We start from the raw sequence: 16,720 nt of genomic DNA, 5'->3' as shown, positions 1-16,720 counted from the left end.
TCTTCAAAAATAAATATTTACGAATTAAAATATAGTTATATCATAGCAATTTCAGGTGAGAAAATAAAAAAATAGAGCTGTTAACGACCAAACCGTCTCAAAAACCTGGCTTGCGAACATTTTGGAATAGTTACTAATAGATTATTTATGCACCTACATGTAAATCGCATAAAATAAAATTGATGGAATATTTGCCATACCTCATTGTTATTCATTCTACTTTAGAATACCTACCAAACAGAGAAAATTAATTTCAATTATGAGTGCAATTAAACAAAAAAAAATACAAAAATATAGGTGCCCCACGATACACGATACACTGCACAGTGAAATATAGGGGAAATTTTTTTGGGAGTTAGTTGTTTTGTATTATTTTTAGTTCGTTCACGTACTTCAATTTCAAATTTTGGCGCAATATCATGAAATTGAAATTTTCTTTAATTTCTTAAATTTCCGTAAATCGACGTTTTTTTTTTGAACATTTTTGGAGAAATGGACACTACTTAAGAACCTCTCTACTCCTTTTTTTCCACGTCAAAGAAAAAATGTTGTTTGAAAAAATAATTTAACAAATAACTTTCATTAGATGGAGTAAGATGTGACCACAGTAGCCCAAGTATTGCACAATTGCTTGATTGACTTCTCATAAATACCTGAACCATTGCACCCGAAATGCTAGAATGTCAATTTTAACTGATGAATTTCACTGAAAAAGTTTTTTAGTTGAATTACCTATAAGCGATAAAATTTTATCTCTTTTTTTTACCGCATTTCGAAAACGATGATCGCAGGCGTGGCTCAGTAGAAAAAAATCTATATCACCAATGGTTGCTTCTCCGTTATTGGCTGAGAGCATCAATTTTATGGAAAGGTCTCAAAAATGATGCTTGGGATTTGCAGCTTATTCTCATTGTACAAAACTGATGTTTTCTCTTTGAACATCAATAATGGCGCCGGCCACGTCCTAGTAGTCAATAGATAGGTTAGACAAAAGAGAAAAGGATGAAATAAATAAATTTGTGCTTTGGCACCGAGGTAACCTCTGCAGCCCAGCAAAAAAAATTGGTTGGAGAATGGGGTTGAAGCATGGTCGTAGGAAGAACCGGCTCATGAGGGGGGGGGGGGAGGTGTGGGGGCTTGATGACATTTTTTCCTATAATATTTTTGCTTGAACAATGCATACACTAGTGAAAAAATGTATATGTAGTACGAATTATTCAGGTTAAAGTTATTTTGAATTGAAGGTTATTTATTTTAGACAATAAGTCCTAGTTAGAAGTTGCCAATTTTCGTTTTCATTAAGTTTTAGAAAAATGGAGACTTGTGATATAGCTCAGTTGATAAATCAATTGCTTCCTGAGCTGATGTCCGTGAGTTCGAGCCCATCGAACAGCGAACACAGTTGTTTCAGATAAGCTTTTCCATGACTGGTGCGCCAACTGCATCGTTGAGGAAAGTCGCGAGTGACACAATAATGTTTAAAAGACTACCATCGAAACAAAATAAAAAAGGGTTTTGAACGGTTTAAATATTTAGAAAAAAAACTTTTTTTACTCACTTACACTAGCAAGCTAATTCTTTCAAACGACAAGCATAACCATTCTACGCATGGGTGAAAATGTATCAAATATTTATAAATAAATGTAAAATATCATGTTTATGGTTCAAATAAGGTTTATTTTCTACTCTTGTAAACTCGATTCAAATTTAAGATTTTAGATAGAACCTTTGATTTTGAAAAATCTGCAACATTTGTAAATAGTGTTAAATAAAATTTCCAGCTGATTTTTTACCTGAGGATAAAAAATAAGTTAAAAAATATCATTCATTATTTAAAATATGATAATTTAAATCCTGTGTTTGAAGTTTTCAAAAAAAAAAATCTAAAATCCTCAAAAAAAATTCTTTGAAATGAATCCAGATCTTATTTTTTATAAGGCTATGATCATTTAGTATCCGGGCAGTTACAAATATGTGTATTTTAAAAACTATTCATTTGATCGAAAAACTTTCTATGGAGGAATTGAAGGTGTTAATAGGACATTTAATGTGAAAATATAAAAAAAAATATTTATCAATTATTTCATGAAATACTCTAAGATTTTCATAATATCTCTGTTTTATCTTTGCACACTTTTATCAGTCATGTGTTGATTTATTTTATTTACCACAGAAGCAAACCTTTGTACGAACTCACCTGGAAATAGCAATTGGAATCTGTTTGGAACCTTTTCATGAGTAGGCATCTCGAAGAATTTGATTTCTTAAATTCGGTTTTAACATACATTTTTTTGTCCATCAGAACACATCTATCATATTGTGTAAAAACCGGATGCACAGATTGCGATCTTTTTAACTGATCATTATTAGTTATTTACTTGGAGACTACTAGTCAGGCAACACTTGTTGCCAGCCAAAAATGGATTTTTTGCATCATTTAAGAAGTCGGCATTCAGATAAAAATGCGTTAAAGGAGCAAATTTGCGCAAAATTATTTTTACCATGTCTTTTTGCATCGTAAATATCTCAAACACACGTTTACTTAAAAATATATCAAAAATAGGCAAGATAGTCCTTTTCATAAACAACACAAGGCTACTAAAGTTTTGCATATCCGAGCCCTATTAACGTAGCTATCACCGAAATAAAGTGTCCGGATACTAAATGATCATAGCCTTATGTGATTTTGATTTTGAATCAAGAATCAATGTAATGAAACTGCAATCTCCTTCAATTTGAACCCTTAATGAAATTTTAACATTAATATTTTAACCCTTCATTTCATGATTTTTTATTTTTCCTTAAAATCATTTTTTACAGTTGGAATTGATGAGTACATCAATAAAAAAAAATTTTAAATAAAATGCAATTTTCACTGTTTCCATACAAATTTGTTACTTTATGAAACGGAGGGTCAATATTGATAATAAAACTTTAATTTGAGCTTAATCTGAATACAAACCTTGCATTTGTTTTCTGCATTTCTGCAGAATTCTGCATTTTGAACCCAATTTCAAAATTTGGATCTAAATTCCAGATAAGAAATCCTACGAATTTGAAACCAAAAAGCGAAATTTGTATCAGAGCCCTTACCCAGAAATCTTATATTTGATTCTGTATTTATGGTTTCCAATGTGATATTTTTCAATTATTTATTCGTAACTAAACTTTTAAATTTAAATAAAATTGTGAATGATGGAATTGTTTCACATTTTTCAATTTGAACCCGTGAAACTTTTTTTTGTTCCAACATTGCATATAAGTTTAGGATAAAAATTTTAGATCAAAATCTTAAAAATGGTTTGATTATTCAATATTTTCTTTTCATATTCAGAAATTTTGAGTCTCGACTATGGAAAATTAAACACATTTAAGATTAAAATGCAACGCCAAGGTTCGAAGCAGGATTCTATACCAATAATGAACCAAACTGAAAATCAATTTTCAATTGTTTAAGAATTTTCAAAAAAACCCGGCCAACATGCAGGCAAATTTCGGAGTTATTCCTTTAAAATTCAGAAGAAAAAAAAATGGAAAACTGTTTTTACTAAACACATCAGCTGAGAATCACATTTAAGGTTTCCAAAAAATGTGTATGTTTATTTTGACAAAATTTGTTGAAGAAAAGGATTTGGACGCAAGATACATAATTATAAGAACTCAATTGAAATTTTCGTTTGACTTTGCTAATAGAATGAGGAAATCTGGTCGAAATTGGGTAAGCTTAGTTTAATTTTATTGAGATTCAATATTCGGGACTCATTACTATCAACAAGGGGCCGTTCACATACTACGTGGACAACTAAGGGGATGGAGAAGGGGGTATGGAAATGTCCACGCTTGTCCACGGAGAGGGGGGTAGGGGTTTGGGTCATTTTCACGTGGGCATACTTACTTTCAAAATATTTTCTAAAGGTGAATAAATATTAAGATGTTTAAATCAAACTCTTAAAATGCCATACCTTTCCAGTTTAAGTTTAAACAATAAGTAGCTACTTGAAACCAAGTGATAAATATGATAATTAAGAAATTTAAAATTTTTAAATTTTTTTATATCAGGAAATTCTTATTCGGTTTTACAAAATCAGCCATTTCTATAACAAAAAGGAAAAAATTGTGTTTTCTATCTGCCAAATTAAAAGTATTTAAAATAGAAACATTTTCAAATGTGTCCACGTGGACATCTGGGGTGGGGGGTAGGGGTTAGCCAAATGTCCACGCTTGTCCACGGAGGGGGAGGAGGGGGTCAAAAATCTCATTTTTCTGTCCACGTGGTATCTGAACGGCCCCTTGGTGAAAATAATCAGAAAATGATCAAATTTTAGCTTAAGTTCCAATGAAGTTACCTCAAAAATATTTCAACTTAATATCCATAAAGCAAGTTCAATTCATTGGCTTCCAAATCAGCCAACCAGATAAACAATACGTTGTTTGATAACAAAGATAATATAACATAGGTAATATAAACTAAACATACATATACTTTTAATGAAAAACATACAAAGAAGGTTTTGCTTACGATCTTTTTAATGCGATTTATAAAATTGCAATATGTCACAAGATGGCTGAGTTAAAGTCGATAAAATTTTTTATGTTTTTAAGAGTTTTATCTCAGAATTATTGCCTGCATTGTACCTATTTATACCGCCGATGGTCAAATGATTACTAGCACTTTGTTTTTGCTAAAGTTCACTTGTTTCATAATTGATTTTTAGAATAAAAAAACTATTTGGAAAGCTGGAATGTTAACTTAAATATGATTCCCAGAAAATATTCAGCGTTTATTTTATACTTATTCAAAGTTGAAGAATTAGAAAAAAAAATGATGCTTTAAAAAAAATGGCTGCATTTATTTCAGTTATAAAGTGCTCTATACAAAATTTACTTAGTGCCTGAGAAAGCTGAAGGTAGAAGTTATAAGTTGTAGTTATAGATTTTTTATTTAATTTCTTATGATAATGACCACAAAAAATTTTAAAAAGTGGTAGAACCGTGCTTTTTAATGAATCGCCGCCCACCGTGGCCTAGAGGATAGCGTTCAAGTCTTCTAAGCCAAAGGTCACGGCACATACAGTAATGTTTATGTGATTTGGTGGTTTTAGCATTTATGAGGTGCTAGCCATCATATCCTTGAAAGATGTACGCCTTAGAATTATGTAAACTAGATCACTTCAGAGAAACATGAAGTTTAACTGTGATCCGATATGTGTGTTCGATTTAAATCAACCGTCAAAGCTGTTCCAATCACAATAGGAAATTTTTGAAAAGTGAATTGAATATTTTAAGTATTTTGTAACATTTTGGCATTTTTAGAGTAATAAAACTCGAAACACAGAATTTTTTTAGGATGATTTGAAGATAGTAGTTTATAATATTTTTGCAATCTGCATTTTCTTATACTATTATATCACCTAAAGGTGGCTTTGCACTGGGTTTTGAGTATGTTAACTCAAGATTTGGGCAATAAACTTTATGCCCAAGAAAGGCAATTTCATACCGGTTCTAGGGAAATTACATTGGCGGAACAATACTTGAGAAAAATATGATGTAATTGTGATAACATACTCTAAATCCAGTGCAAAGTTGAATTTAGTCGTAAGAAAAGTCTTAGAAAATGCTGGTTGATAAAATGTTCTAAATACATCTACTTTTGAGCAGTCGTTAAAAATTCTGTGTTTCGTGTTTAATAAATCTGAGGATGCCAAAATATCCCAAAGAACATCAAATCTCCAATTCACTTTTCAAAAATTTTCTATTGGGACTGGAACAGCTTTGACCGTTGATTCATTTAAAAGTACGTTTTTAATAAATTTTTTTACATTTTTTGTGGCTATGATCTTGAGAAATTAAAAAGAAAAATCGTATCTTCAACATGAAGCTTCTCACTTCAGATATCTAAGGCACTAGGTGAACTTTGTTTCGAGCACTTAATAACTGAATTACAGCCTTTTTTCCCGAAACATGATTTTAAAAAAAATATTCGGCTTTGAATAACTTAAAGATTTATTCATAATTGAGCCAAGTTACAAGGTTTTCAAATCAAAAAGTTTTATAAACATTACTGTGCTAGGGGTCATTTGACCCCCGGTGGTATGAAAAAGTAAACCACATCCTACATGATTCGAAATCCACAAACTTGAAAAAAATATTTTAATAAAAAATACTTGCATTCTTAAAATTTATACAGTCATGAAGAAAAATTGGTTAGAAAACAATTTTAATAGAAGTTACACTAATTTGAAGTTAAGAAAAATGTCATTCATCCTCATCCGGTATGTTTAGTGTTTTACTCATAATCCCACCGAAATTGTTAACAAGTGGTATGATTATTTGTACTTTTTAAGATCTTTATTAGTATCAACGTTTTCATATTTTTGAATTCCTATAAATTTTTCCTATAAAATAATACATCGAACACTCGCCCACAATCAAACAATTGTTTCAACTTAAAAAACCAAAAAGTTTTCATTTCAGTAGAACTGGATCAAAACAAAAAAAATCAAAAAAAAATTTTCCACCGAATTTTGCACATCAATGTAAATTTTCAGCAGAAAAAAAATGTGTCCAAGCTATTGAAATGAAAATTTGTTGCTTTAATCCATTTTTTCCTGAATAATATTAACTAAATTTTCAATTGGCCATCCAGCTTAATGATCACACTAGCCTCGAATTTTGCTTTTTTAAGATTAGCGGTAAGAAGGATAAATCCGTGAAAATTTTTTGGATCATAGAGTATATTTGGGAACAATGGAACATTTTAGGATTCTTTTCTACAAATTATTTTAAATGTAAGATTGTTTTTCTTATTATTTTTCTATCTACATTACAGAACATTCATTTCTCAGAAATACAAATTTCGTTTTGAGGGTTTTTTTAATTTTGGAAATCTTTTTCTCATTTGTTCAGAACTTTTTTTTCTTATTTTCTTATTCTCTCAATGATTTCAGCTCATCCCAATGTGAAGCTGTTCGTAACGCAGGGTGGTCAGCAGTCGATGGAGGAAGCGGTGGATCGCCACGTTCCGATGGTTGTCATTCCTTTTAATTTCGATCAATTCGGCAACAGCGACAAAGTGGTTGAGCTCGGGATTGGAAAATCAATCTGGATGGAGCGACTCACAACCGATGGGCTCCGGCAAGCGATTATAGAGGTTATCAGCAATAAGAAGTATGATTTCCAATTACTTATTTCTTACTCTATATATTTTGTGTTTATGACTAATGAACCAAACACTGAGTTCAACTAACCATTCGGTACTCATTTCTCGGAACCATTTTCAATGTTCGTTCATACCTGTGCTTCCTGTTAGATTTTCACCCGAAACCTATTAACCGAAAGCGAGTGAGCTTAATGTCATTTTCCCCATTTTACTCCTCCCGCGTGGCACACAGATACAAGCGCAACATCGAACGCCTCGGAAAACTGGTCCGGGATCAACCGATGCGTCCTGTCGAGAAAGCAGTCTGGTGGATCGAATACGTCATCCGGCACCAGGGAGCGTCCCACTTGCGCTACAAGCCGGCCCAGATGCCAGTTTGGCAATATCACTACTACGACGTGGTGGCCTTCCTGCTGTTAGTAGGTCTGGTCTTGCTGGCCCTGGTCGCCATTGTCACGAGACGGTTCTTCCGGTGGCTTTTCGGTCGCCAACGATGGTGGTCATTCCAGCGAAAGCAGAAAATTCTCTAGGACCGACCATGGTTGAGTGTGTGCGAATGTTTGTGAATGCGAATAGTTTCGTTTGTAGTTCATGGGTTTAAATGTCACCCAATTGACGGTAGCCAGCCAGCGACCATCCAGTGATGTACAGTGGAATAGACAGATTCCATCAACTGCCGCTTGATGGAATCCGATCAACTAGAGACAGGCAGGTTTACGGCAAGTAGAGACCAACCTTGAGGTTAGGAACGAAAAAAAAACCAAAAGAAAAAAAAGCCCAAGTACATTCGGTGGATGCAATGGATCTACGTACTATCATGAATGTCTCTGCCAGTTGCTGATGGCCACTTAGCCACCATGACCTCCAGCGAGAAAGAATCAACGAGATGCGAACGAGTTTAGCGTATAGTCAACGACCAAAAAAAAGTCGGATGATGGCTTTTGTGTGCTTTTACTATTTAAGACGTCTAAGATTAATGTTTATTTAAGACATTCACATGGTACATGGTACTGTTCCTCAGTCAGTCAGTCAGTCAGTCAATCAGTCAAGCACCTCGTGCTTCATTCATTCTTAATCTCCACGCGTTAGGAGACCATTCATGAATTATGACTTACACTACATAAGTCATCACTGCTGCATATGCTTAGTATTTGGGAAACAGCCAATAGTCTCCGCAGGATGAGACTATTTGAGAACTGTTCGGAACCACTTGTTGTATCGGTTGCAGTTATTAAATAACTATTGAAACTACATTTTTGGTGTAGCTGTTAAAAGTAAGTGAAAGAAATCAAAATAAATAAAAATGATTAAACTGCTTGTTTCTCATTGGTTTTCATTTTATTATCAGTAAGAATTTTTAACTATTACAAAGTTTCTAAAAACAGGTTGTTTTTGCTGTTTAATGTTGATTAATATTTTCAAAACCTTCTATTACGATTAAAAAAATGTACAATTAGCCGGTCATAAAGACCCGAATTATTAATTTGGCTGTATCTTCAAAACAACCGAACCGATTTCCATAAAATCAATCATTTGGGAATATTCTACATGTTACCTATCCAAAAAAATAATTTGTTACCTATCCAAAAAAATCATTTTAATATGATGGCGTTTGAGAATCGAGCCCAAAGGCAAAATGGTTGAAAAAAGATGACATTTTTGAACAAAATTCGTGACCATTCCGCTTTGGATAGTGAAATTTCACTATGTCAGTGGTTTTTTTTAATTTTTTTCTTGAAAAACTTTTTTTTTCACCTAAAAATCACCTGATATTTATTTTTTTTTTGTTTCGATTATAATCGTTTTACCATCTTAATGGCATTCGCGATTTTATCAACGTTACAGTTGGCGGATCATTATTGAAAAACTATCCGGTACAACTGTGTTCGATGTTTACTCTTGGGCTCGAACTCGCGGACATCGGCTCAGGAGACAACAGACTTGCCAACTGAGCTATATCACAAGCCCTAACCTAATATTTATAAAACAGGGATTTTAAATGATAAAATGAAATTTGAAAAATACAACGAGAGATTACAAAAAAATTGCCCGGCCAAATGTGCAGATATCATATTTGGTCGAATATTATATTGAGTTTTTAGTGAAAAACCGAAATGGATTATTTCAATTACCTTCTATTCTTCCTTTCAAATGCCCCTTATGTTTATCAGTCGATTCTTTTAAACCAGATGATATAACCAAAAGAAGTCTCTCATTTTAACCCTTCGTTTCATAAAGTAACAAATTTGCAACAATTAATGTATGGAAAAATGGAAAAATGGAAAAATTGTATTTTATTTTAACTTTTTTTCTTGATGTTGATAAACATCATTTCCAACTATTTGAAACAATTTTTGAGGAAAAATAAAAAATAATGAAACGGAGGGTTAAGTAGGGATCTCTCTGGTTTTCAAAAGGTCACTAATAACTGAAAGGACATAAGATGACTTGACACTTCTAGGGCGATTATCACCGAGGAGATAAGATTCTTGTGAAATCTGGGACAAAACATGTCGAAACATGTTCGAAGCAACCTGAAATTGCTTATTGATTTTCAGACTTATCTCGAACTATTTATTAGATTTACTGGCAATCTAGGATATTTCAAGAAGATCTGGAATAAACGATATTCAAAGTATAAAGCGATACTTGTCAGCATTCTCCTGTAAGATCTAGAGTGAAAAATACACGGATACACCTAAGATTTTTAACTGAAACCATAAGTTTTTGATGATTGTGTAGCTTTTTCAACATTCCTTTTAATTATTTTATAAATTATTCGAAATCATTTATAAAATTTGATAAGTCTGTAATTGTAAAATTTTTAAAAATATATAGTTGGCCTATTCGGCCTATTCTGTTGAGCACTTTGCTCAACTATTCGGTGAGCGGAATATTCGGTCTAACGGTAGACTGAGCCGATTTGGGGTCGTTTACATGAGTAAATTTCAACTTTTAGGTTTGTATGGGAAAATTGAATATTTTATACTGAAAAATCAACATCATTTTTGTTTCGTCTGGGAAACCGAGCTAGCTGATGATTTTTATGCTAATTTATAAAATACTTAAAGGAAATTTTCCGCTGAACAACTTTGTCGAAGACCGTAACATTGTATCTTATAAAAAAAATAAAAAAGTTATTAGCTGTTTAACAGTGGTATGTTTTTTCGCACTGATAAACAATAAATTCAATTGACATCCCTGCAGAGTGCCTAGCGAGGTATTGCGTGACTACTTTCCATGCAACACTTCGCGAGGCTCAAGCAGTGATGTCAATTGAATTTATTGTTTATCAATGCGAAAAGACATACCCCTGTTAAACAGCTAATAACTTTTTTGCCTAATAAGATACGAAGTTACGGTCTTCGACAAAGTTGTTCAGCAAAAAACTTCCTTTAAGAATTTCATAAATTGGCATAAAAATCATCAGCTGGCTCGTTTCCACAGACGAAACAAAAAATGATGTTGATTTTTCAGTAGAAAATATTCAATTTTCCTATTCGAACCTAAAAGTTCAAATTTACTCATGTAAACGTTACTTAAACATTTTACAGAAAATCAAGGATGAGTTTTGGACCAAGACGAAGCTTTTCAGACCCCAGAGTTTGAGAAATTCCTAAATGACCCCAAATCGACTCAGTCTAGTCTAACAGTTTTTGGGCGGATTCGGCCGTCCGAATATTACGTACATCTCTAGGCAAAATCAACATACCTCACATTTGGTCATCAATATGTTTAAATTCTATGATTTAATAATGAAATTGTTCACCCTATCAGATTCATAACAGTTAATTTAGCAATTTGTATGGAATAACTAACTGAGCCTAGTGAACTTACATGTAAAAGTAGCGAACGTCTGAAACATAAAATTCCTATAAATACGAAAAAAAAACTGTCAAAATCGATTCCAATCGATCCGAGCTTTTGTCGTGGAGCTTTTAGTTTTCTCTTTGAAAACTCAACAAAGAGAGTATTGGGATTGCTGTTGTAGTTCAAGCAAATAATTTAATTTATGATAAGGAGTAATTTTTTCACTGCTCTGATGGCTCCTGTTTGTAGCTAGAAAACTATGTAATTGTTAACAAAATTCAAGTCATCCAAACAGTGCTAAGAGTTTTTGTAAAAGCTTTTGGCAATGTGACTAGAAATTTTATTTTAGATCAGATGTCGCTTCTCTTATATGCAAGTTGACTTGATTGATCCGGTTTGCTTTGCTACACCTTAAAATTTGAATAATTTGAAAATAATATTTTATTTTTTGTGGGTATCTTTTTTAAAAAAAATCAGGATTAATCTGAAACAAACATTTAAAAATTAGATCTGCAGCTAAAAATGATTCAGTGAAACTTGATATTAAAAATTATATTTCAAAACCTTAAATTTTTAACTGTGGTTTGTAAGTTTCATGAGTTCTTCAATAAAGGCCAAATTTTTGTAAGGATTCTCCACTCTTTCGCTCTTCCAAAGTGGGGAGGAGAACTACCATAAAACATTGTTATTATCTAAATGACGTCCCATGCCTCATTTTCTTCATTTGTTTGTAAAGTGAATATAAAGTAAAAAAGTAAAATAATTCCGTAAATCGATCGGGCCCAAATTTGGCATGAGCTTTTGTACTTGGCCAAGGATCGATTTTAGCCTGCAGCGCATAAAATATCACAGGTTTTGAATTTCCCATTCAAATTTGGGGCAGTTCTCCTTCCCATCCAAATCTTCTTGAAAGAGGTAGACGTTTCTTGAAATCATACCCATTTTTCTCGTTTCCAAATTTTATATCCGAATTTCTCCTTCTTTCATATATTTTCAAGGAGGAAGCTAATTTTGAGCGGCTTTGTGCCACCGTAAGAACATACCTAACTACACAATACGACTACGACGTATTTTTTATCGACCGGTTTCGGACTCGATGTTGCCCATCTACAGGACGAAGTCCGACTAATCACACGAAGAAATTACTAGCAGGATCATTAGACTAGTTCACTTTTCGGCTTTTTTCGCTGATCGCAACGCCACTTACAGGGTTTGATCCTCATTCATTTTCCAGTACTCTGGTCAAATTTGAGCTCATTTGAGTAAGTTTTTGGCGTGCGCTAGGAGTTTTATTGAAAAAAGTCCATTTTTCTGGAAAATTTTCGTAGATGTGTTCTAGCAAGCTGTTGTTAATATAAAATGATAATTTATAGTGCTCGGTGATTGGTATGACAAGCATTCGTATGGACCTGTTTTAGATAATTGACTAAATCAAACCGAAAAAATTTAAAAATTCATAAACTACCAACTTTTACAGAAAATTTACTTACAAGTTGAGAGCTTAAAATCAGTAGTAAATAGAAAAAAAATATTTTCGATATAAACTTTTCATAAAAAGATAGCCTTATTTATAACCTTTAATTTGATGTATAACACCCAATGATCGCAAGAGTGCTAGCCAAGTTATTCAAATATCTATGCAACAAATTTGATTTGATAAAATATTTTTCATTCAAGTTTGCTCCACACCAACTTGTGCACAAGAAAGGATATTTTATTCAATCAAGTACCCCATGACGGGGCCAGGAGTTAAAAAAAGCGCGCGCTTTGATCAAGTTGTAAGCAAGTCCTCTTGATGCCACGTTTTGCAGGTTGCATGATGCTAAAACTTGAATGGAGACAACATTATGATTCAAAGAATGTGATGTGAATGTTTGAATATCTTTGCTTGTACTATTGCGATAATTAAGTGTTATACATCAAATTGAAGGTTATAAATAAGGCTATCTTTTAATGAAAAGTTAATATCGGAAATATTTTTTTTCTATTTACTACTGATTTTAAGCTCTTAACTTGTAAGTAAATTTTCTGTAAAAGTTGGTAGTTTATGAATTTTTAAATTTTTTCGGTTTGATTTAGTCAATTATCTAAAACAGGTCCATACGAATGCTTGTCATACCAATCACCGAGCACTATAAAATTATCATTTTATATTAACAACAGCTTGCTAGAACACATCTACGAAAATTTTCCAGAAAAATGGACTTTTTTCAATAAAACTCCTAGCGCACGCTGGAAACTTACTCAAATGAGCTCAAATTCGGCCAGAGTTCTTGAAAATGAATGAGGATCAAACCCTGTAAGTGGCGTTGTGATCAGCGAAAAAAGCCGAAAAGTGAACTAGTCTAAGGATCATACTACGAGTGTCGAGGCGAAATATTAGTTTCCTTTGGCGTCTCCGCACTTTTCCCCAAAGTACCAACCTCAGACGCTCTCAACAGCTAACGAGGACACTTGAAAGTCATTTGATGTATTCGCAACATTTTAATATTTTTTGATGATCTATCAAATTCTTGAAATAAAAAAGGGATTTTTCCACCTGGAAGGGAGATAAAAAAATTGTTTCTTGAAATAATTAGTTAAGAGACTTGATGTCTCTTATAGATCTTATTATTTTAAGCAACTTTGCTGAAGACACTATCAAGATCGCATGAAAATCACAAAGGTTACTAGCATTTTAAAAATAACGAGTATTTTAACAAGTAATTTTGAATTTTTATCTAATATATTTTTCTAGTATACGATTTACAAACTATACCAAGTTTGTAAATCGTATACTAGAAAAATAAAATAAATAAAAATTAAAAATTACTTGTTAAAATACTCGTTATTTTTAAAATGCTAGTAACCTTTATGATTTTCATGCGATCTTGATAGTGTCTTCAGCAGAGTTGTTTAAAATAATAAGATCTTGAGATCTTGAGAAAGTTGTTCAAATTGTTGAAACACACAATTTTGTAGAGCATTTCAAATACATATTTCAATTGAGAAAAGGAGATATACTTCAAAATATTCATAATAATGCATTTTTTCAGTAAGTTATAACCTTAAGAGTTCGGACGAGTTCGTATATGTTTTGAGTGGTTTTTATTGGTCAAGATATTGGCTTTCCATTGATATATAAATTTAACATTTGTTTTGGATAGATTGTTTACAAACTAGCAACCAAAAATGAGCTTTTTCCTCTAAAATCAGGAAAAAAAATGAGGGTTTTGCTTCGAATTAAAAGTATTTCTAGAGGAAAAAGCGCATTATTGATTGCTAGTTTGCAGAAAATCTATCCAAAACTAATGTTAATTTATATATCAATGGAAAACCAATTACTTGACCAACAAAACCCACTCAAAAAATTATACGAACTCATCCAAACTCTTAAGGTTATAACTTGCTGAAAAAAATGAAATGAAAAAATGAAAGAATCAAGTCAAACAGAAACATCAACATCAATCACAAAACGTTTCCATGTTACATGTTACATATTTTTAATCTATGTTCGAGTTAAAATAAATAAGAAGTTACTTCAAAATCAAATTTTCTGAAGGCTGTACATTTTGAATATTTGTTCATAGAAGATTGACGTTACATGAATCTCTTAAAAGGAAATCTTTTTCCATTGAGATTCATAGTGTAAATTAGTTAAATGTATCGCCGCATTTCCCGCATTAGATTATAAACTTTGAGTTCTCAGCATTAGTAATGTTTTGCCCGCGTCGCGTATTAGTTTTTTTTTTGTTATTTTATGCTGCCAGACGTGCTGAGAACAGTAGCGTCCATTACCAGGGGGCTCAATAGAGCTTTTTGGTATGGGGGAGTGTGGTGAGCCGCTACAAAAAAAAAAATATAAAAAAAAATATAAAAAACAAGAACCTAGGTGGGAGTTTGTACTTTTTCATCTCAATTTTCTCCAATTTCCGACAAGCAAAATTTGTAGACCTGTAGAAAAATATGTATCAGGCTTGTCTAGTGCTTTAATGAAAACTTTATTTCGTCACATGTTTGTTCATTTTCCCGTGAAAAAGCAGGTATACGCTACTTAAAAAAGCGTAGCACTCACTCAACTCATTAAACTTTCCTTGAGCCATAAAACAGAGCTATATGGAGCAAATATAATCAGCATTACATTACTGAATGAAGGTACTTACAACAAACATCCATTCCCGGAAAATGCTGCACCAATTCACCGAAAGGCAAACTAAACATCCGCCTGACGCTCGATTCATGCGTGCACTAGCTGTTCCCGCTGCTCCAGAGGGTACCTTTGCTAAGTAAGTAGATGAAATGGGATGCTGTTTCCCGAAATAGAATCCAGCAACCAAAAAATGAATGAAAAAAGGAAACACCAGTCCTGGCGTACCACTCTGCAGTTGTTAAAACACGTATATATACCAGTTAGGGGTGCTTTTAGCACCGGGTGCAATAAAGTGTATGACAAACAAATTATTTTAATTTGAATATAATTTAAACTTGAATCTCCGGGTTTTTCGGGATGGAGCGTACCTGAACAGCAAATATAGTTAGTGTACAGAAATGGTTGAAAAAATATATCACAAAACACTGAAATTCTAGCACAACAAGGAAGGAGGAATGGAGAACAGTTCAGCTTTCAAATGCACAATGCACTGCTCCTACATGCATGCAACCGGCTAAATGGGGATTGAATTTACAAATGGAGTCAAAGCTCTTCAGGGAGAGTTACCCTGCTCGGGGGGATGAAGCTACCAGCAATTTGCTTACAAATTATGTAATTCGTTGTCTACGACGACTCTACTCGACTCGGTGCTGTGGCATCCCTCGATAGGAGATTGGATAGGAGTGCTAAATTTTCTATAAGAAACTATTACGCTCAGTGGTTTGTGAAGATTGGATCCAAAGTTGAATGTATTTCTGGAAGAATGGACGCTCTCCAATGTTTATCGGTCACACACTAGATTAAGGGATTTTGTGCAAAACTTAAATATTCCTTAGAGTTAACGTATCTAAGAAGAAAGTGAAAAACACTTCGAGTCCGTTGAATAATTTCACTATTCACAATAATTTAAGTTGCACATGAAATCGAAAAACAATTTCTTAAACAAGATGCATTATTTATCAGTGCAATGATAGAAATTACATTACATTTTTTCAAATCGTGAACAATTTGAACTGAGAGAACGGTGATTAGTCGCCTAAACAAAGGTCATTAAGTTCAATAAGAATATGTTTTATTTAAGAATGTTGTAATGCTAGTTTATAGTTGAAAAGCACGTTTTTCAACAAATTCATTAGAACTGTGAAAAAATGGAAACGATTCCATTTTGGCTATGAATCTAATGATGTTGGTTGAAAAAAAAATCTTGGCTCAATCAACTAAGAAAAGAATTTGAACTAAGGCAAAAAGGAAAAAGATGATAAAAATTTATGATGTTTTTTTTTTTTAAAAATGCACATTTCATGATTTTGATACACAAACTTTTACGATTGAAGAAACAGAGTATAATTGCTTCAACAAAATTGTAGCCAATACCATTTAAAGAAACTTTGTCGAAAACATCAAAATCATATGACAATAAGGAAGCGCACTATGATTTTTCGAATGTTGAAATTTAAGAAAGAGTCTGAAAAAAAAAACAGTTTTTCATTTTTAACACTATTGACTGGATAGATACGTAAGTGGTATTTTCTAAGCACTTGTATCAAATCAAAATGCGTACTTTTTTGTTATAGACTACAAATGTCTATCTTAAAGCATTTGTTAGTTAGGTATAAGGCATT

General features: G+C 32.7%; 1 protein-coding gene across 2 annotated transcripts in view; it reads left to right on the top strand.

The window, feature by feature from the left end:
- The window catches only part of LOC129748091 (UDP-glucosyltransferase 2-like), a 61,219-nt gene extending 52,762 nt beyond the window's left edge, over positions 1 to 8,457 (top strand). For both annotated transcript variants that reach the window (XM_055742567.1, XM_055742566.1), the window contains exons 2-3: positions 6,948 to 7,167; positions 7,392 to 8,457. In XM_055742567.1, the coding sequence (XP_055598542.1) occupies positions 6,948 to 7,167; positions 7,392 to 7,689 (518 nt within the window). In that variant the 3' untranslated portion in view covers positions 7,690 to 8,457. The remainder of the gene's footprint in view (positions 1 to 6,947; positions 7,168 to 7,391) is intronic.
- The last annotated feature ends 8,263 nt before the right edge of the window (positions 8,458 to 16,720 follow it).

Source organism: Uranotaenia lowii, chromosome 2, assembly GCF_029784155.1.
Source record: "Uranotaenia lowii strain MFRU-FL chromosome 2, ASM2978415v1, whole genome shotgun sequence".
Lineage (NCBI taxonomy): Eukaryota > Metazoa > Arthropoda > Insecta > Diptera > Culicidae > Uranotaenia > Uranotaenia lowii.
The sequence above is the reverse complement of the archived record's forward strand: the minus strand, read 5'-3'. Positions and strand labels throughout refer to the sequence as shown.